At 41.3% G+C, this 22,990-nt stretch overlaps 1 protein-coding gene across 2 annotated transcripts in view; it reads right to left on the bottom strand.

The window, feature by feature from the left end:
- GON4L (gon-4 like) overlaps positions 1 to 22,990 on the bottom strand; it is a 3,426,849-nt gene that overhangs the window by 769,488 nt on the left and 2,634,371 nt on the right. For both annotated transcript variants that reach the window (XM_044080158.1, XM_044080159.1), the window contains one exon: positions 2,438 to 2,619. In XM_044080158.1, coding sequence (XP_043936093.1) covers positions 2,438 to 2,619 — 182 coding nt within the window. The remainder of the gene's footprint in view (positions 1 to 2,437; positions 2,620 to 22,990) is intronic.

Here is a 22,990-nt window from a genome sequence, read left to right as displayed (position 1 = left end):
CAAAAAATAAATTAAATAAACTACTTCATCACAGTTTAAAAAGCTCTCTTCAGCCAAACTGCCTTATTTACAGAGCTACCGCACCCACAGACTCAAAAAACATGTTTAAAACATCACGGCATGATGTTTCCTACACTTTAACAGCACTCTGGGATTATTTACAGGATTTTAAATATTTTTGTATGTAATTCCAGACTCTGACCACCTGGAGGCTGGCATATTGACGTGGCTTGGATAAATCAGGTTGCCATCCAGTATCCCAGGAATCATTGTTTGGCTCAGAAATGTTACATCATGCAGGCCTCCGTTTGCCTAAAATTCCTGTCATTTCATAGATGTTGCATGCGTACAAAGTACTGAGTAAAATAGAACAGTGTAAGTAACATTCCCTGCTGCTGGATGACTACTTAAAACAGAAACAGTGCAAATGCCACAGAACACACACAAAGTGCTGTTTACTGCTGCCTTTTTTTCTAATTTAGTTTAAATGGCACTAATTTGTGAGACAATGAATTCCAGTCCATTTACTTCTCCCCTCCCCCATAACACTTAGCTTCCCTAGCTGTCAAAGTCCTGAGGGTAATTTGACCAGTAATTCCACTGATTGGCAGATCTCAGCAGGGTGCTTGACTCATGTAATTTAATCTTTGCTCTAGCATTTCCTTTGTTAGAGGGGACATTTTTTTGCTGCACTATAGCCATGGCCTTACTTGACTGCAATCACATCCAGTAAGGTCTTGCACCAAGGAGCTAAAGAATAAAACATTTATACTATTAACCAGTTTAGATCTTTATTAATTTAAGTGTTAAGGTATCACTTCATGCTTCCACCGTGTTAAAAATTGAGATTTACATGTGTAAAGTGTGTTGGTATGCAGTGTTTGCCTTCATATGTTTTTACTCCACTAGTTGGTTTGCAAAAAAAAAAAAACTTTTGCAGTGTCCCTGGATTTGTCTTTGTACATACAAACCACATTGCTATATTTTCCCCTTCCTTTTTCTAGTGTCCAGAAGTCACTTATAACAAAGTAATTTTTTTATTGATTTTTTTTTTTAAACAAAGGACATCAAGGTTAACTTACCTTGAATCAGATAATGGATGCCACTGCAAAGAATCACTGTTGAAATATTTGTGCATGGACAAAATCCCTTACTAAATCTATTTGCCAGCCTCCAGTTCAATTGGTGCTATGGCTTTAATATACTGGTGTGTTTGCTCATGCCTTCCAAATATCTCCACCATTACATACCAGTTTTGCGGTGTAGTAACCACCCGATATGCCCATACACCTTTAGCCATCAATATGTTCATGTGAGTATGTGAATTCATTTTCAGACTTCAGGTGTGGAAGCTGCACTGAATAATTCTAGGTGCTTGTTCAGGTTTCACATGGTGCTTGCTTAGAGCTACTCTCATGTTAAGCCACTATGAATATGTTGCATTGCCACCTCTGATACCAGGGTAATGTTTTAATCTTTCTATTCCCGCACTGCACACTAGCAGTATCTGGTGCAAATACAACAGAGAAGTATGCAAGCGATACACCACCTAAGCATCATTTGCCGTGCAGAATGTACAAGTATGCATACCAAATTTCTGTGTTTCCAAACATCGGTGTTACTACACTACTATTAATAAAATGAACAACATTCAGGCTGGGGGAAGGACAAGGGAGCCATGACATCACAGAATGGGTGGGTCTTATTATTTTTGTTAGAATCAGATGATGGCTGTGGTGATGTCACTTTGGGGGAGGGAACTGATTAAAAAAAAAAAAAAAAGTACCTGCACTGCCTGGCCTCGATGATGTCAGTAACTGGGTGACTCCAGCAAGCTTTATTCAAATGTGAGAGAATCATTTTGTAAGTGAAACCATCACAGTATGAGAAGGTAGGCTTCTGTTACAGAAGTAAAGGGAATTATAGAAATTGTAAATGCTTTATTGTTGTTGCTTTACAGAGGACAATGTAAATAGGGAGGAAAAGGGCCGTGAAGTTGAGGAACACATTAGAGAAACCTGTTGTACTCCTTTAAACAAGTGGTGCATTACAATTGCCAACAATGGTACAGCAGTGGTGTCAAATGTGCATCTTTTACTTATGTGGCAGAATAAAATGAAGACTCACAAATGCAACCACTATAAAGGACAACAGTGGAGGTATTATTAAAAATTGTGAATACTATTCTTTCGGAACTTATCACCAAAGTCAAACCAATAGCAAGTTTACATTTAGTCATCTTAACTGAATGGATGTACTTCGTCTTTGGTAACTGCAGTTTAAAGGGAACCCTTTAGCCAAACAATTGTCCTGTTCATAGGATCGTTTATAGAAGTGTTGCATTATCTGGAAATAAGCACAAAATGTGCCTCACATATGTACCAAATCTCAAACAACAAAAGCACAAAGATGGGACTTTTAAAGGTTCTCCACTCACCCTGGTTAAATACGCATGTGCAAATGCCATGTCCTTTTGTTCTCTTTGTGGATCATTCTCCAATATATCCTCATCACACAAAAGCAGCAGTTTGGAAGTATCTTTGCTAACTCTGCTCCTTCCTCTCTTGCTTCTGGACCTACATGAGGTCTTTGCTTTTCCAGCTGCCTTAGCATTTCCACCTGCATGGCATGAAATAAGCACATTCTAGTTAAAGAGTACAGCAAACAATCCATTTATTTATAATCTAGTCATCAAATGAAAAAGTGTGCATATCTGCCAGAGACTCCTCCATTGCAAGCTAAAATATTACTTAAATAGTGCTAACATTTTCATCAAAAGGTTCTTCAACATTACAGCAAATGCTCCTGGCAAAAACACCAAAAGAAAATAAGAATTGCCATCTTTGAAGCATGAAAAAATGTCACAGTCACCTAACCTTCACATGAATGTGTGCCTCCTACAGATACTAATATCCAGAATATCAGGACATGAGAGCAATTCTAATATTTTCATTTTATAGAGCTGATGACCAGAACAGGAAAACACACATTTAGCTGAGGTAAGACTAGGTAATTAGAAGGCTAATTTATATGAAAAAAATCAATAGCAGGTAACACCATGGAATCAGTACATTAAAGCAATACTTTACAGGAAATTGTCTCAGTACAACTATGCAAACACTTCCAAGGAAAAATCCTAAACATTCTAGGCTTTGATGCATACTTGGGAACTATACAGATTTATTTCCAGTGCTCCTTGGTAAATTGCCTTTCAAATCTCTCTTCCCAGTCTTTTTCTAGCCTTCTCTGCTTACTACAGTCATCATTCAATATTTTACATGTTTTACTAATTATCCATTTTTAGTAGCTGCTTCTGTTCTAAACTCCAATAAAAATTCTACCATAGACAGTAATTCACTTAGCATTTCAGGAATATAGTAACGATTCTGCCCTAGCAGAATATGACCTTACTGTTTCTGAGGAGAGATACATTTTTGGTAGCTCTTAAATGTAAAAACTTTGTGAGGAAAACTTTAATAGAGAAATGTGTTGCAACTTGTGGAAAGGTTGATAAACAAGAAGATATTGTACAAATGTAAACTTTAACGGGCGACTACATCAAATCATAATCAAATAAATAGGTTAAACATTGCAGAAACATATACTTTAATGGTTTTCGGCTTTAAACTAGAATCAAATAAATTAACTTGAATAGTACAGTGATCTTGACATGGATCAAAGGAATTCAAACCTTGCAAAAATGGCAGTTATGTACTTAACCACAATGCTGGAAACTTTCATTCACGAAGTCTGATATGACTTATGGGTCCTCAAGCCACTTATCAGCTCTGATCCAAAAAAACTAGTGCTCCAATCTTGAACCCATTTAAAGGTTTTTCTTCCCCATCATTCCCTACTGCATGAATTTACCTTACAGGTTCAAAGGAAAGTACTAGGCAATCGGTCTGAAGACCATTACAAGCCTAGCCAACAACTTATTAAAAAAGTTCTCTCTAGCCCCATGGAGGGCAAGACACGATAGACTGAGGGAGAATTTAAGGTTGCCCATCCAATTAACAAGGTTTACCTTGAAGGGTGACAAGGTTGCTATTTTGCTTGACATGTAGTGAAGTTTGTTCCTGCACTGAGGGATATGAATCTATCATGCTGATGTGTCTTGTTTATCTGCTGATGAAGATTTAGTTCCTTTAGGAGTATATGATCAAGTTTGGCACCCAAAGGTAAAATAAATATAAAGCAGAGAAGCATAACAGGTGAAATTATCCTTCAGATCTTACAAGGCAACAATTTGTAAGGGGGAAGGGGGGGTGAGGATTGTTGTATCACACTGACGTGAATGAAAGGATCCAACACTATGTTAAGCATACAAGTACTGCGTCCTATTCATTCCATCTGTCCAATCTTACTTATGGGTCAGAATCCCAAGCTACAAGGAACATTTTGGTGACATCATGACAGGACCCCCAAAAGAAGCCCTGGCTCTTCCTATAGCATCCCATTTGTAATGCTTAACAAAAGTATGCAATGTGGACCCTGAAGTTGCTGCACAAATCTTATCAACTGAAGAATTCCTACAGAATGCTGCTAAAGTAGTAACATAACTGGTGAAATTAACCTTGGGATGCATAGTAAAGGGTGACTGTGAATTTGATACACATGAGGAATGCAGTCCAAGAGACATCTAGACATGATGACTTTTGTTTCTAGCGATCTCAGTATGTTAAGTGCAAAGGAGATATGTGAATCTTTCCTGAAAGACTTGGTTTTATGAAGGTAAAATCTAAGTTTCCTGTTTATGTTCAGCGTATGCATTATATATTCATCCTTACTATTATGACTAAGAAAAAAGTGAATCTGCTGAGCTAAACTGAAGTGGGCTACTAGCCATAACTCCGAGCTGAGATGCCAGACGACTAAAGGCTTCTGAGTGTCCAAAAAACATAAGTTGCCTGTTTTTGCTTATTTATACAATTTCCTGCACTTTTTATTGCCTGCTGCCTACTTTTATACTGTATTTATGTACTGTGAACTAACCTACACAGTTATACTGCAATTGAATATTGCACTGTGTATGTAAAATCAAATTATATTGCGGTTTTCACTGTTTAGCAAGCTTTCTTGTGTTTTTTTGCTGTTTTAAATGCTTTGTTCAGTCTCACTGCTATTTTTCTGCTGTGTTAAATATTCTCCAGTGTTTCCCACTAAAACTAGGGTAGCTAGTAGCTGTAGCGTAGTCCAGATCCAGGCCTGCTGCTTCTGGAACTGTTTGTAGTGGTTTGTTTGTTCTGAGCATGTTTTCCAGGCCATCTTTGATTGAAAGGGGCCTATCTGCACTTTTATGAGAGAATTGTGTTTGATTGGCACCTGACTGGTAAAGGTCTAGGATTTGAAATAAGCATCCTCAATGATCCTTTTGAATTCTGTTACAGTTTTTTTTTCCAAGTCTTAGTTTCTGGTATTTAAGCACTGCATCTGAGCAGGTTTCTGCTTGTTTGCGAGTCAAGCAGCACCTCACCCTGCCTCACAATTTTGTGCTAAAGCCGAACAGTTAAATTCAACAAATTTTTTCCTTAAAACCCAGGCAGAAATATCCATTCACCAAGCTCCTCAGTGATTGTTTCTGAAAAACCACCCCTAGTGACAAGAGTCTTCAACCTAGCATTATGGACAGTTGGATTAATCTTGCTTCTCCTGCCACCCTTGTTGACATAGGTCTCTTGAGGCAGTGTAGCAATTGCCACATACACACTGACAACCCTCTACTAATAACACAGTCTAGTACAGAGGGTGAGAGATGTTATTTACACCAAGAATCTAGAATCCATGCTCTCTCTCTCTCCCTCAAAACAGTAACACGGAGAAGGTTGTCAACTCAGCCACCACTAAATATTCACATAGTACCACTACTCAGACACAGTAGGCATCAAACACATAAATCCACATATGGGGAGGTTCTCTCAAAAAACTTACAGAAACACCAGAGAACTCCAAAAAACAAGTCTGCTACAGCTAACACAGTCTCCACAGCACCCATAACACACAGCAACACCAGTGTCCCAACAGAGACATACGCATGTCCAACTCACCAGGCTGGACAAGGAGAAAGTCATGGTCAGCTGCCTGTCTGGTGTCAGGATTCACCAAATCATGCATGCACTCAGATCTCTCAGCAACAAGTACTGTTATGACTCTGTCAAAGTTCATGTTGGTGTGAATGACCCGAGACATACCTCACTGGACTATATGAAGAGAGAGACACTGTTGACTTCTCTGAGAATGTGTCCCAGGCTGGTATATCCTTACCCTTGAGTAGCATACTACCCTCACCTAGAATGATGCCACAGTATAAACAAAAATGACTGATTTCAGTAAATGGCTTAGTTTTTGTTGCCATTCCAATGGGATCCAGTTCCTGTCTGCCTGGGAAGCCATGGTTGACAAACCTCGCTGCTTTGCCAGAGATGGTTTGCATCTAGCACCCCTAGGCTTTCAGCTGCTAGCAAAGGCTTTGCCTCCCCCACAGTGACCTTTTTAGGCAAGGTCTTGAAAACATTACTGATGTGAAATTAACCAATAAGAACAAAATAACAGTCATGTTGCTAAATGCTAGGAGCTTAAACCAAAAACGTCACTCCCTGGAAGCACTTCTATCGCTAGAAGATGTACATGTCTGTGCAGTCACAGAAACCTGGTTTATGGCCTCAGAAAGTACTCAGGCCCTGCAATGCTACAATGCCTTCCACACCTTTAGACTGCAAAAGGAACATGTGAAAACCAAAGTTGGCAGTGTTTCAGTCTACATTAGAGATAAATTCACCTCAGGTTTAGTTAGACTGGACAACTCCATGGAGTTACTCCAAGTCCAGGTTTGGTGGGCAAGACCCCCATTCAAGTCCTAGCCAGTTATAGATCCCCCTTCCACGGGTCACGACACCCATGAAACCTACTTAACCAAACTGAAGACAATCTAAATTTTACCGAGCACACTGGCAATGGGAATTTCAATTGTCCCACCATCAACTGGGATACCTACTCTAGCCCAAACTAACTAGCACAAAAGTTCCTTGACTTTGTGAATTCAAATGCCCTGAAACAAATTGTCCATACCCTGACAAGAGGAACAAACATTCTAGATGTGGTCCTCACCAACATGTCAAACAGATGCACTGCTGCAACTTGTGAACCTTAGCCTAAAGGTTCCTGGAAATTATAAACTCAAATGCTATGGAACAACTATTCACCACTCCCACAAGAGGGGACAACATACTAGACCTGATCATTACCAACATGGGGACTCTATGCTCCACACCAGAAGTATATCCCTCATTGCTAAGATCAGACCATAAATTAATTTCACTGGATGTCCACATCCCGACCCCACCCCCAGCCCAGAAAACCACAGTGAAAAACTTCTCAAAAGCGAACTTCTCACTTCTCAAAACCGAAGTGGAATCCTTCAAGGCCCCAGGGCCAGTGGAAACTACGGCCCAAACTGCAGAATCCTATATAAACACATTCTATGGACATCTCTAGGAATGCATGGATCATACTATCCCAAACAAAACCAAGACCCAATCATACAAAGGCAGGCGTCCAGTCTGGTGGACCCCTGCCATAAATAAACTGTACAACAGAAGGAGGAAGCTACTACATGAGAGCACAAAATCCCTAATAGGGAAGGCATCTCTGATCAGTACTAGCAAAAAATTACGATCCCTCATAAAATCCTCCAAGGCCAGCTTCGAGAGAAAAATTGCACAGGACACCAAAGACAATCATAAGGCTTTTTTCAGTTATGTTAGAAACCTGGGATGCAACTCCCAGACTTGTTCTGAGTTGATTCTAAATGACAAAAAATACACTAAACCCACAGACATCGCCAATATCCTGGCAGACAGGTTCAGTGCAAACCCCCCCCCCCCCAAAAGAGCAAGTATCTATCCCTGCAGAAGGCTGCCTCCCAAACATCTCTGATGCTCAGGTGAAGGCTGCCCTCTCCACAGCAAAAAACACTGCTTCCATGGGACCAGATGGCGTCCCAGGTTGCGTCCTACATGAACTCCAAGAGGAACTAATCCCTCGAATAAAACAGCTATACAATCTCAGCCTCACTACAGGATATGTGCCCACAGAATGGCGTACAGCAACAGTGGTCCAACTCCACAAAGGTGGAGCCTCTATGGACCCTGGAAACTATCGCCCCATAAGCCTGACTAGCTTAGTCTGCAAGGCTATGGAGAGGATCATCATGGAGCTCATAAACAAAGACATTGGGGACCTACAGACACTAGATCCTACCCAGTTCGGCTTTGTCAAGGGCAGATCTTGCCTTTTGAACCTGGTTGACTTCTTCGAAACAGTCACTAAAGCCATAGATGAAGGAAAGGTAGTCCACACAGCCTACATGGACCTTGCAAAGGCATTTGACACAACACCCCACTCGGGCATCATAGATAAGCTATCCAGCTTAAATATAAACCCCTATGTCACAAGATGGGTCGCAAACTGGCTCAACGACAGAACCCACAGAGTGAGAGTTGCTGGAGCCATGTCAGACTCAAAACCGGTCACAAGTGCCATCCCACAGGGTTCTGTCCTGGGACCACTCTTGTTCGGTATATACTTTTCCGAGGTACAGGCAAACGTGGGAGGACTATGGCTCACCAAGTTCGCAGACGACTGCAAACTGGGCGCCATAATCAACTCTCCAGCTGACACAAACATCCTTCAAAAAGGTCTCTCAGAGACAGATAACTGGTGCCAGCGCCATGGTTTAAAGCTAAATGCCAAAAAAATGTATAGTCATACCCTTTGGCAAAAACAATGTGCCCACAAATTACCACATAGGCGGAAACCCATTAAGTACAGAGAAAGTTATTAGGGACCTGGGGACCCAAGTTGATAGCAATCTCTCCTTTGAAAACCACATTGCCAAAGTGGTTAGAAAGACCTTCTACATAGCTCACCTCATCACAAAGGGTTTCACATCTAGATCAAGAGAGGTAATCGTGCCCCTTTATTCATCCCTCATCAGGCCCATCATAGAATACAATGCCCCTTTTGGGATGTACCTTACCCGACACCTGCAGCAATTAGAAAGACCCCAAAAGTATCTCACCAAGAGGATCAAGGGTCTCAAACAGATGCCATATGCTGCTCGGTTAAAAAAACTCCAGCTCTACTCAGTTGCATACTGCCTACTTCGAGGCGATCTACGCCTGACATACAAAGCCATGTCAAATCCAGAATTAATGGACATGCTCCACCTCAGTAAATCTAAATCCCTTAGAGCCACACACTCGAGGGACTTGAACCTCAGCACAGAAATAAATAGAACTTGCTGGAGGGACAGGTTCATAACCCAGAGGCTCCCTTCGCTCTGGAATAGAATTCCAGTCCATGTGAGGCAGAGCACCTCACTGAATCTCTTCAAGAAGAATCTCGATAGGTGGATGGGGGATCGTAGGTTTGTCCCAGGGATTACTCCTGTGTCACTATTAGACAGAGGCACAGTAAACTAAACCTTAAAAAGGGCACAGTATACTCAAATCAAGGGGTGGCGTAAGCCATACAGAATCGGGCTAGGCTTATAATTGCCCCAGGGCAGATAGCCTAGTATGAACCTATGAACTGTTGGACCCTCGTTAGTTAAAACTGACCACAAATCAGTCACCTTCGAACTGGCACTAACACCAGAACTCACAAAAGGTGAAATCAGACTAAAAAACTTCACCAAGGCAAACTACACCCACCTAGGTGAAGGTATAAATGCATTCCAAGCCCCGCCCCAAGCTGAAAGTGCTAACTATGCCAAAGCTTACACTAAAACCCTGTACAGTCACTTGCATAAGTGTATAAATTTAGCTGTACCATGCAGAATCAAAGTCAGAGCCCAAAGTAAAATCAAGCTGCCACGGTGGACTTCCAGCATCAATAAACTCTACAATAAACAAAAAAAGTTGCTGTCCAAGAAAACAAAGACGAGAACCCAACAATGAAAAAGCACCTTCCTCAGCCTTAACACACAAATAAGACAACTTGTCAAATCGTCCAATAGTCCTTTGAGAGAAACCTAGCAAGTACTGTCAAGTATAACCATAAAAGCTTTTACAGCTATGTACATAACCTAAAGGGTAGGGACCCAAGCATGTGCATAACTGGTGTCCAGTGGTATTACACACACTGACCCCACAGAAATAGAAAATCTGCTAGCAGATAGGTCTGGCAAAACTTTCACTCCCTTATCTCTTCCTAACTTACAACAAACCCTCCCTCAACCCCCCCCCCCTTAAATATCTGAAGAGCAGGTCCTCAAAACCCTGTCCAAGACAAAGAACACGGCCTCTACAGGACCAGATGGCATCCCAGGCTGTCTTCTAAACAAGCTAAAACATGAACTAGCATCACCACTAAGTACCCTTATCAATCACAGCCTAACCACAGGCTTTTTTCCTGTGGAATAGAGAACAGCTACAGTTATTCCTCCCCACAAAGATGGCCTAGCAACAGATCCAGGGAATTACAGACCCATAAGCCTGACCAACCTCATCTGTAAGGCCACTGAACATATCATTATTTGACTTCATAAATAAAGACATAAATAACCTCCAAACCCTGGATCCTACCCAATTCGGCTTTGTGAAAGGCAGATCTTGCTTGCTAAATCTGGTGGATTTCTTTGAAAGTGTGACCATGGCCACCGATGAGGGCAAATCTGTGCACACAGCATACCTCGACTTGGCAAAGGCTTTCGACACAATCTCACATTCAGGCATTACTGATAAACTTAGCAAACTGAATATATAAACCCCTTCATTGTAAGATGGATTGCCACCTGGCTCACAAGTAAGACACACACTATCAAACTGGATGACTTCACATCAACCAGCAGACCTGCTACCAGCGGGGTTGCCACAGGGGTCAGTGCTGGGCCCCCTACTGTTTGGTATATACTTCTCATAGGTTCCGATCAAAACTAAAGGGTTGTGGCTGACAAAGTTTGCAGATGACTGCAAACTAGGTGCAATCATTGAATTCCCAAATGATGTCCGTACACTCCAGGATGGTCTCATGCAGATCAATGACTGGTGTATTTATTCATGGTCTCAAATGGAATGCAAAGAAATGCATCATCATTCCCTTCATCACAAAATGTCCCTTCACACTAACAAAACAACAACAATGTCCTAAGCACCCATGAAGTGATAAGGGACATGGGATCACAGGTTGACAATGACCTTAACTTCAACCACCACTTGTCTACCATTGTAAGGAAAGCTTTCCACGTAGCTCACTTGATTAGTAAAGGCATCGCCTCGAGAGCAAAAGTTATAACCCCCCCCCTATACTCGGCACTTATTGAGTATAATGCCCCATTCGGTATGTAGTGTACTAAACATCTACAGCAATTAGAGAAACCTCAGAGGTTTCTAACAAAAAAGATCAAGGGCTTCCAGCATGTGCCTTACACAGACTCACTAAAATCCCTGTCACTATACTCCATATCGTACAGACTTCTTAGGGGAGACATGCCTAGCCTACAGAGTAAAACAAGACCCAAACCTAATGAAATTACTGCATATCTGTAAATCAAATGGGCCTAGGGCTAACCGTTCCAGGGATTTAAATATGGTCTGCGACTTAAACAGGACATGCTGGAGGGACAGATTTATCTCCCAGCGACTGCTATGTCTTTGGAACAGGCTACCAATTCATGTGAAACAGAGCACCTCTAGGACCTGTTCAAGAGGAACCTGGATGAGTGGATGGATGAGACACCATAAATTCTTATCAAGAATAGTGCCCACAACCCTTGTGGACATGGGCAGTCATCATTAAATGCAATCTTGGGTACAGACTAGTACCTCTATGGTATTACATTGTGTTGAAACAGCTAAGTTTAAAATGACCTCCTGGTCAATAGCCTAGTAATCTTCTATGATCCTATGTTGGCCTTGGAAGCCACTTTGGTAAGAAAGTAGGGACTGACACAGAGAGTCACCCTGTTTTTGTGAAAGACCAAATAATTTACTGTAGAAGACAGTGCTGTAGTTCAAAAAAAAGAAAGAGCTTCCAAAAAATAGCATTTTCTAGGAAAGAAATTTCAACTATGCCAAAAACTCCAGCTCAAAAGGAGGCTTTGTCAAGCCTCCCAGCACAAAATTTAGGTCCCATGGATGGAATGGTTTCCTAATTAAGGGCCTGAGTAGAATGACTCCTTTAAGAAAAGCCTTTATGAGATGCCAGGGAATGGCTTTCCTGCCCAGAATGAAAGTTGAAAATGGCTGCTAAGTGTACTTTTATAGTAGAGAAAGAGAATATGGAGCCTCAGCTGAACACGGTAGCTAAAATGCAGAACATCTGGAATAGGAGCAGAAAGGGGGCTGATGCCTTGGAATATGCCCAGATAACTAAAAACATTTCCACTTCCAGCCACACAGCTTGTGTGTGAATCCCCTCAGAGAGGCAAAAAGAATCGTAACTGTATCAAAAGTTAAAGCTGTATTACTGGTTATCAATGGAAGTGGAGAAACTAAGAAGTTATCCTGCTGTTGTGAAGGTGAAGATTCTCAAATGGGTGGGAAAACACAATCTTGTCTGGGAACCAAGAACCAAAAATGCTGCCTGATATGGGCCTGAGAAGGAGAAATGAAATTTGCCTCCTCTGAAAGGGGCAATGAGGATCACAAATACTTGCATCCAGCTGCTTTTTGTAAAAATCTGGGAATTAGGGGACAGGATGATAAGTGTACAGTGGCCCAAGAGGTCACTACTCAACCAGAGCATCTCTCTCTAGGACTGTTCCTCTGGTGGGGAATCATGGTGAAGAATTTTCTGTATTTGGTGTTAGATGGGAAAGCAAACAGATTGCAACATCTGCTGGGCTACCACTGGACTGAGAGGACATTTGTCAGACATTAGGACTAACCTGATCAATCAGTCTGCAAGGCAACTGAAAGATCAAAGAATGCGTACAACTAGAAAACTAAGCAATTCAATTACCATTTGCAAACCCTTATCACTTCCCGGCATGAGGGTTGTGATCTGGTACTCCCTTGTTAACTGATATACCAAACAACTGTCATGTTGCTTGTCTGGATGAAACTTACACCCGCGGTAGAAAGTCTTGAAGTTCCTGCAATTCCAGGAGGACTGCCCTTATCTTCAAGACACTGATGGGAAGGTTGGCTCTACTGGACTCCTTAACCCTTAGACCATCCTCCCCTTGAAATGCCAAGGAAGAGGAGTCTGAGATCACTGCTGTCAGTGATTGGAGGACAAACAGTCTTCTGGAATATACTTACAGGGAATCTAGCTACCATCACAAATGCTGCTTGCAAGACTTGTTAGGTTGATTGCAGCTGACTGAGATTGAGAAAACTGAAACCACTGAATTCGCAAATGGAAATGAACAAACTGTAACATTAGAATACATGAAGCCAATAGTTCCACAACTCGCATATTCACGGCAGTTCTAGCAAAGCTGGAAAGAAGAAGGGTATGGACTACCTTTCTCAGTGTCTCTAATCTGCCTGGGGTAAGAGACACTATAGACTTTATTTCCAGATGTCATCCAATGAAGCGAATACTTAAGTTGGTTGAAGAACTGATTTTTGATAGTTTATGTATATTCAAAAAGACAAACAGAGCTGCAACAAAACATCCCTGGCCTTGATAAATTCCAGTTGCAGCTAGGAGCCAGTTGTCTGGATAGGTAAAGACTGAGATCCCATGAATCCATAGGTGAGCTGCTGCGTTGGCCATGCACTTGAGTGGGAACCCAGGGGGCTGTGGTGAAGCTGAAGGGAAGGCTCTGAACTGAAAATGACTGGCACCCAGGCAGAAGAGAAGAGACTTCTGGGAAGCTTTGGCTATTCTCATGTGGAGATAGGCATCCTGGAAATCTACAAAGCACATCTAGTCACTTGTCCAAAGACAAGACAAAACAAAACTGGCTGCCCTGTAACCATCCTGAACTGGGTTGTCTTCACATAGTTATTTAAATGACTGAAGTTAAAAAACTGGTTGGAAGTCCTTGTTTTTCTTTGGAACCAAAAAGAAGTTGAATAAGTTCCTGACACTGTCCGATATAGTGGGACATTCTGGATGGCTTTTTTCCCCAAGCAAAGACAGAACTTCTCTTTTTGCTCCCTCTAGCTGAGTGGATGGTAAATCTGTGATTGGCTGCCTTAACTTTGGGGCAGACTGGTAAAAAGGAATTTTTTAGCTTCCAGATATTATCTTTGTTACCCATATGTCTTTTGTGACCCACACAGACCATCTCCAGAGGGAAACAGCTGGGCAGCCCTTCAGGGATGGTTAGGCAGCCCCTCAGAAAAGGGTGCAAAGTATCTCTGGTTCTACGAACCTCCTCGGCCTCTGGGACTGCAGCCATCTGAAGCTGCTGCCTCTGCCTCAACTTCCCATGTCAAATGGCTGACAGTTCCTAAATCAGACTAATTTTGGACCCTTTTGGTTCCTGCTGTATAATTAGGGGTCTTAAATTTCACTCCAGTGGCAGAAAGCATTTTGTCATCTTGTTCACAACTCTGCATTCTCTCTTTTATGGATGGACCAAACAAAGATGAACTGTCATATGAGGCACTTGCAATGGATGCCTTAAAGTTATCAGCAAAGTCACACAGGTGCAGCCAAGCCTGGCATCTGATTGCAACACCTGCTCCCACAGGCCTAGGCACTCCTTCAGCTGAACTGTGCACTAGTCACATAAAGAAATTGGTAATGTTTATCATTCTCAGAAAAGTCTTCAAGTGCTTTGTAGTCTGATGAAGGGTGTTATTAAGTAATTGTTAATCCAAATTCCTCTGAAAATGATCAGTTTGACAGGCACAGTTCAGGACCCTACGGGCAAAAATGACAAAAGCATATACCACTTCACTAATCTGTCCTGTATTCTTTACCCATGAATGAACAGTGGCTATATCCTCGGTCAGGTCCCTTCCTGTAGCCACTGCCACAAAGATGGAATCTATGAATGGACTCTTGGCCCAATGCTGTCTGCCCTTGGGGGCACCAAAGGATTCTGTCTGGCTTTCAAGATACCAGCTCATAGGTGTTGGTCTCCTACACGATCTCCTAATGGCTTGATAAATTAGTCTGTCTTGTGAAGGGACCATCCAAGAAGTAAACAAGGCCCATTCACAGGCCTCAAACAGAACCTCCTCAGCCTGACAGGGGGTGGTTTGTGGGCCAAGATCCCCTCTATCATATAAGCTTGAGGATCTCATTGAAAGAGGCATTTTCTGAAGGGGAGTGAGGGAGAACCCTCTCAAACCTCCGGGTCAACGTATGAAGTGACTGATTCACATGGGGTTGTCAATGTGCTAACTCTTGCACATCCTCTTTCTTGGAATGTCAGCGGTGTGACACCCGTCTCAGAGAACTCCTCCTGCTGCTGAAGCAGTAATTTTGAGGTCTGACCTTGGCTATGACACAATGGACGCATGCCGGGAATGAGATGCAAAAGAGTGGGAATCATGGGGTGGAACTGACCTTGTAGAAGTCTGCATATCTGCTGTCAGTGGAGGTGAAATAATCCTCCCCATAAATTGAAATGCCGTACCAACCTTTAATGGCTTTAAACAATCACCTCAGTAATCGGATCTTTTTTTCAAAGAGTGGAAGCAGATGATGGACAGTTTTAAGGGGACTGGTTTCAAACACTTGAAGGCCGAGGTCTCCATCACTGCCGAAGGTGCAGTACAAGACAGCTCTGATGAAGTTAAGGGGACTGGTTTCAAACACTTGAAGGCCGAGGTCTCCATCACTGCCGAAGGTGCAGTACAAGATAGCTCTGATGAAGGTGCTGAAGACATGGCATCAAGCCTTCGGTCCTGAGACAGCCTTGGATCAGAGAATCTCAGGGTTGAGTGGGTCAGACTGTATCCCTCAAGAGACAAATTATTTGCTTTGGTCGGTACTGAAATCACAGACAGAGTCCAGGATCTGCTCCATAGTTATGAGTGCTGAAACTTGCAGCAGGGAAGGAGCTAACAAAGGATTCTAGACCAGTGCTATCCAACTTCAATACCGAAGGGAATGAAAGGACTCCAATCTTGATTTGCATCTTAAGGAAGGCCCTCACTATGGGATTCAGATCTGCTTCAGATGTGTTTCTTTAAGACTTAGAGGACTGAAATGAGGTAGAACGTGGTCAAGAACAGATCCTAGGTAACTCTCTCTTTGATGAAGACCTACTCATTGAGGACTTGTCAGGAATAATGATTACCTCTGGCAACTGTGGATCCAAAGTTGGTGTGTCGGAGTCCACACAGAGGGCAGACTCAGTCTTCAGAAGTTTCAGAGCCAAGGACAGCTCCAAATCCTAGTATCTTCTTTTTCAGGAACTAGAATCCTCTTCATTAGCAAAAGATGACAGTATTTGTAAAGCTTGTTGTACATAGATGTTGAGGTGTCAGAGGAACAAAATGAAATTATGGTGTGATGAAATTCTATTGCACAACCTTGATGAACAGTCTGCAAAACCCATCTGTAGTATTATGTTGCCAAGTAGGAGTTGGTCTTTAAAAATTTCCGCCCAAGGGTACTTGGAAAGGGGAGGAGACAAGAGGGAGATGGCAGTCATTTTGAAATTTAAAATTAATTCCTTCTGACTTCCTTTTCCAATGCAGTTTGAATTTTTTTTCTTGTTAACTAGTTTAACTGAACTGGTAAATCACAGATATTTTGGCCATGACCTGGGTCACAAAGCCTATAATAAATTCAGTACATATTGGACTTTTATTACTTCATTTTTTTACTCTGATTTTTTCTTTCTTTTTTTTTTTGGCTGTAGAAAACTGTGAGAAATCTCTTTCCTATTATTTATTTGTAAGGAGAACAAATTTTCTGATACTAAGGCGTATAGGTTATATTACTACCTGCCGGTAGACTGAATAAAAATTCACAGGGGCATTAACTTACTTCTAGGCATGAAAATAATCCAACAGCAAATGGAGTCAACATACGGCTAAACATGTACTGTTCGTTCAGCAGTAAAAACGACAGTAAAAGGGATTAAAACATATATCTTTACTTCATATAAAAATAATAAAAACAGTAAGAGTTTTCACAACTTCCCTAGTCAACATACGGCTAAACATGTACTGTTCGTTCAGCAGTAAAAACGACAGTAAAAGGGATTAAAACACATATCTTTACTTCATATAAAAATAATAAAAACAGTAAGCGTTTTCACAACTTTCCTTGTTGCTTCATCACACCAATTTAACAGTTTTTGTTTTGTGATTTACTTCTAGGCATCTTTACTTTAAGAATAAATTCTGAGCCAAGCAATTATTTTCAGGATAACACTCTATATGGAAGAACCCCTAAGAAACATCAACACCATTGTAAACACATTTTAATGTAAAAATTACTCTCTCATCTGAAGTAACAGCAATTTAATTCTATTCAGTCAATAATATTACTACTTGGAATAATCTACACTGTTTTGAATCATATCTAAAATGGAACTTTCATAAGGTTACACATTTGCTAAATAAAATTTTCCACAATTAGCATGTTATAAACATTTTTGTACTTACCTAATACCCTCAAATTTGCATTAAAAGGGAAAACATGCCGAGTGCACAACATTCCTAACCTTGATAACTTGCAGAGCCTTAAAAGTATGAAACAAAGGAGTAGTGTCCCACTTTGTACAAGAGAAATCCACATCATCTCTACGTATTTTTTTTTTAAATGAAGATGGATTTCCCAAAGGTCAAATGAAGAGTTACCCACATAATTCAAGGTATTCATAAAATGAAATGTGTTCTGGTGGAGACCCTGAGGACTGAGAAGAATAATTTTACTCATCAGAATTCTAACATAAATGAGGATGAACCTGCCTCATTCAAAATAAAATCCTCTCTAGCGAGTCGGAGAAGTGTTTCCTCTTTACCCTCCTGCAGATTTGCAGATGCTTCAAAGATCTGCAATCTCAGTGTTTATCCCAAAACTGAAGCTGGTCCAAAGACATCAAACTCAGGTTTTTCCTGATTTAATACTTTTTTTTTGGTTCAACCTATACTAAAGCCTGTAAACACAGACATGGTTTCAGAAGACACCAGTGCAGGTACCAGCAAAGGTGTTGCTAAAGTACTTTTTGGCAGCTGCAAGGTTAGTAAAAACTCTGATACCTAATGACTGTGTGTCCCTTTGTTTGGGAGTAGTATGATAAATAGTGGGCACCTCAGGAACACTACAAGACTTATTTCCTTAGTTCATTTGACAGCCTTCTTTGATGAGTCACCTGTGCTAGGTTTAACAACTTTATCCTTTTTAACCTACTTTTTCTCTAACTCCCTGCTAACTATCTTCAAGGAAAAATTTAAAAAAAGTGAAAAGAACTATAAACATTGAAACTTGTGGTGAAGAGATTGTCAATAGGGAACTATGACCACAAATTCAAACTTAAGTCTGATAAAGATATATGAAGAAAAACAACAAAAAAGCAAATAACTGCAAATCATGTCAGGACAGTGGCATGCAGGGATGAAGCATTGATTATACAGATTATAGCTCTGGTAATGCAAATTTGATTAGCATCTCTCTGACATCAGCAGGACAGGTATGCCTATCCTGGGTAGAAGGGCTTATGCAAAGGGGGAGGCAGATTGTTCTGGTCCTGGTGAAGGCCAAGAAGACATTGTTGCCATAGGGCCCAGGGTGGGCACATCTTCACAAGCCACAGCTCACTGTCTGCTCAGCTCAATGGTGTTGCATTTGCACTCTACAGCAGTACGGCCAAGAAAAATGCCTAGTGTGTGCACTGAATGATGATGTGGGTATCTGCTTCTCTCCATCACAAAATGCTGCTTTACATTTCCCCTTCCGAATCTGCTGGGTGGTCCCTATCTGGGAAAGAGTACAGGAATAATATTGTTCTCCATTTTACCTTATGTTTCAGTCGGCAACCCTCAAACCAGGCAGTTGTACCAGGATTGGAGGCATAGAACATTTGGAGGGGCACCTGGTAACTGACAGTCAAGCTGCAGCACCAGGATAAAAAGAGTGCAAGCCAATGCACAGCTGAATGTACTCCAACTTTGATGTGGGATGTGAAGCATCGAAAGCAGTGAGAAAAACTGAAGAATGTTCCTAGCAATCCTGGCTATGTATGAATGCACTGCATACTTACAAAGGTTTTACGAAATATTGGAATGGGACCAGCTAAATCCTTCGTGGGGAATACAAGACTACTGAAAAAAAAAAAAAAGCAAGAACTATAATGAAGACATGGTGGGTAGGATATAACCTCAAATGTTGCAACTTGCTGTTAGAAACAGCCCTCCTCAAAAAAAGATCACTATTCATTAGAAGTTTTTTTGTTTATAAAGACAATATATTTTGGCACCCTGGCTAACTTATTTCACTTCTACCCATTTACAACATACAGCTAAAAACAAATCCTTCAGTCAATTCAGCCACCTAAAAGATTGATTACATCCCAATAGGTATGCAACATTCCACCAACCTATCATGAAAGCCAAACAACTAAATGACAATAAGCATCTGTACAAGTTTCATCATAAAACAGCTGAGACAGTGTTCCTGCACATGTGCCAACAAAGCACTCAACCTCCTCCCTAAAATTAGAAAGAAAGCAAAAAATAAACAAAGACTAAACAAAGACTAAACTCAGGGATACATTTCAAATAATGTCACCATTCACTTAGCATGTTGACAGAATGAAAGAACCTTTATTAATATGCATTTTAGAAAGAAAAAACAAAAAGAAAAACAGTTTACGTGACTTCCGTCTGCCATTATTTGATTACCGTAAATATCATCATTCTGTCCAGGGTGACAGCCCTGAGACTCATTTCCTACCTGAGGGGCTCACAAGTCCTGCTCCCATCACAGCTAAGGTCAGGCCTAACACTTACCATGGTGAAAACCTATGGCTCATGTGTTCCCTGGAATGAATGCACAAGCCCTCATCACTCATTTACAGATGAGAGACTGGTGGTAGCCAGTTGTTCAGTCTACAGGTTGTGCAGGCATCTTAATTCCCATGGCAATCAAGCAGCTATAGGAGAAATAGCCAAATAAAAAAAAAACTCCAAGAGAAGGGATCCATAGAACAAGACACACCATGACAACACTGTATTAATATATTTAAGGACTGTCTGCTGTACTCTGTAACTGTTCTGATGGAGTTCCTCTGATTCTGGATGGGACAAAAACACAAGTTTTAAACAATTCGTTTGCTACTCAACTCCTTTTTCCTGTTGGAGTTTTTCATTAAACTTGCGTATTGACTTTTTCATCTGGATGCCATTTTATTCTGGGTCCTCCTGGTTGTAATTTGGGGTCTGGAGTTCTTGTTTCTTAGCTATAGGTGTAAGATATTGTGCAAACAGCTCACATTTTCCTCACATGGTACATTTTGTGTACTTTAATGTCATACAGTCTTTAGATGAGAAATGCTATTACCCATGGTTATGCTCGGATATAAAATGAGAAAACTGGCCTACAAACCAAGCCTTATATTATTTTTCTTCCAAAATTATAGCATACCTCTCAACCTCTTAGTGCAACAAATCTGAACAAAGCCTAAAATAATTGGGAGACAAAGGCCCAAAAATAGGGACAAATGTTAAATAGGTTCATAGGTTGGTACTAGGCTATCGGCCCTAGGGCCTATACAAGCCTAGCCATAACAATTCCCTGGATATTTCTTCCCACAATATTTACTTCTCAGGACCCTTGCCTAGCAGGGCGACTGACATGATCACTGGGGTGAATTTCCTATCTCCCACCCAATCATCAAGGTTCCTTTTGAAGAGGGCCAAGGAGGCACTCTGCTTGACATGTATGGGCAGTCTATTCCAGAGTATGGGGAGTCTCTGGGTCAGGAACCTATCCCTCCAGCATGTTTTGTTCATTGTGATGACAAGGTTTAGATCCCTGGAGCGTGTGGCTCTGATGGATTGGGATTTCTTTAAGTGGAGAATGTCCAACAGCTCAGGGTTTGATATGGCCTTGTATGTTAAGCAGAGATCGCCTCTGAGTAGATGATATGCCACAGAGTATGGCTGGAGTTTTTTTTAGACAGACAGCATATGGCATCTGCTTTAGGCCTGTGATTCTTTTAGTGAGGTATTTCTGTGGCCTTTCCAGCTGTTGCAGACGTCTTGTGAGGTACATACCAAATAGGTCATTATACTCTATAATGGGTCTAATGAGGGATGAGTACAGTGGGACAATAACCTCCTTTTTTCTGGATGAAAAGCCCTTAGTGATGAGGTGTGCCACATAGAAGGATTTCCTGACTGTTGTGGCAAAGTGGTTATCAAAAGTGAGGCAACTGTCCACCTGTGTCCCTAAGTTTCTCACCACACTTTTGATGTTTAGTGTACTGCCACCTATGTGGTAATTCATGGGTATATGTTTTTTTCCAAAGGGGATAACTATACATTTCTTGGCATTAAGCTTGAGCCCATGGCTCTGGCACCAGGCATCTGTTTCTGTAAGGTCCTTTTGTAGAATATCCACATCATTTGGGGAATCAATAATGGCTCTCAGTTTGCAGTCATCTGCAAACTTTGTTAGCCAGAGTCCCTTAGTGTTGGCCCATACTTCAGAGAAGTAGATGCCAAACAAGAGTGGTCCCAGGACTGAACCCTGAGATACTCCACTTGTCTGGAGCTGGATTTGGAGTCAGCTACTTTCACAGTCTGGGTTCTGTCAGTAAGCCAGTTGGCAACCCATTGAGTGACGTAGGGATTAATGCCCAGCTTAGTAAGTTTATCTATGATTCCAGAGTGGGGGATGGTGTCGAAGGCCTTGGCGAGGTCCATATAGGCTGTGTGGACCGTCTTACCCTCTTCCACAGTTCAGGAGACTGATTCGAAGAAGTCAATCAGGTTCAGGAGACAAGATTGGCCCTTCACAAACCCAAACTGGGTGGGGTCCAGTGTTTGAAGGTTGCCAGTGTCTTTGTTTACAAGTTCCATGATAATGTGTTCCATGCCCTTGCAGATCAGGCTCATCAGACTGATGGGACGGTAGTTCCCAGGATCCAAGGTGGATCCCCCTTTGTGGAGTGGGATAACTGTAGCTGTGCGCCACTCAGTGGGCATGAAGCCTGAGGTGAGGCTCTGATTAAACATGACAACTTAGGTGAGATGCCAGTTCATTTTGTAGTTCATGTAGTACACAGCCTGGGATATCATCTGGTCCCATGGATGCTGTATTCTTAGCTTTGGAAAGTGCGGTTTCTACCTGTGTGGCCGTGATTACTGGAATTTGGCAATATTTTGGTACTGAGATGGGCCCTTTAGGGGGTGAGAGGGGGGGGTAAAGGTGGCACTAAATCGATCTGCCAGGATATTGGCAATATCCTTGGGATCAGTATATTTAATGCCATTCTGTTGAAGCTCAGAGCAGATCTGAGCATTGCCGTTTAGATTCTTGACATAACTATAGAATGCCTTGTGGTTGTCTTTGGAATCTTTGGCAATTTTCTTTTCCTAACTAGCTTTTGAGGATTTTATGTGGGATCTCAACTTCTTACTGAGGCTGGTGAGGGAGTTTTTTGCATCCTGGGATTTTCCACTTTTTTACAACATATTCTTCTTATAAATTTAGAAAGTTGCTAGAATAACTGGATTTGTGTTAGCATGCATTTCCTGAAGGATATGAAGTGTGAAAACTCAAATGTATGTTATTTAGTGACTTCCGTACTTGGTGATTTGCCAGAAAGCCACACATTTTATAAGGAACAGAAAAAAGTATGAGGCAAAAATCCAGGCAGGTGAGAGGTATGAACCACAGCTTTCTTTCTTGATGTTTTCAGTCTTAAGAACCCATCCTATAAATAACAATCAATTTTCCAAGAATGTTACTATAGTTTGTTTTCTGCCATATTAATGCATGTGTACCTATGTAACTGTCTAAAATGGGATTTAATAAAGTTGTTAAAAAAAATTCTACTCAAGTTTTACTATACTTGGGAGTTTTCTACAAATATCCAAGTGTTTATTATTATAGTCAAGGT

Source organism: Protopterus annectens, chromosome 8.part0 (assembly GCF_019279795.1).
Source record: "Protopterus annectens isolate FY-2018-M chromosome 8.part0, PAN1.0, whole genome shotgun sequence".
Classification (NCBI taxonomy): Eukaryota; Metazoa; Chordata; order Ceratodontiformes; family Protopteridae; genus Protopterus; species Protopterus annectens.
Note: the sequence above shows the minus strand (reverse complement) of the source record. Positions and strands in the feature narration are given on the sequence as shown.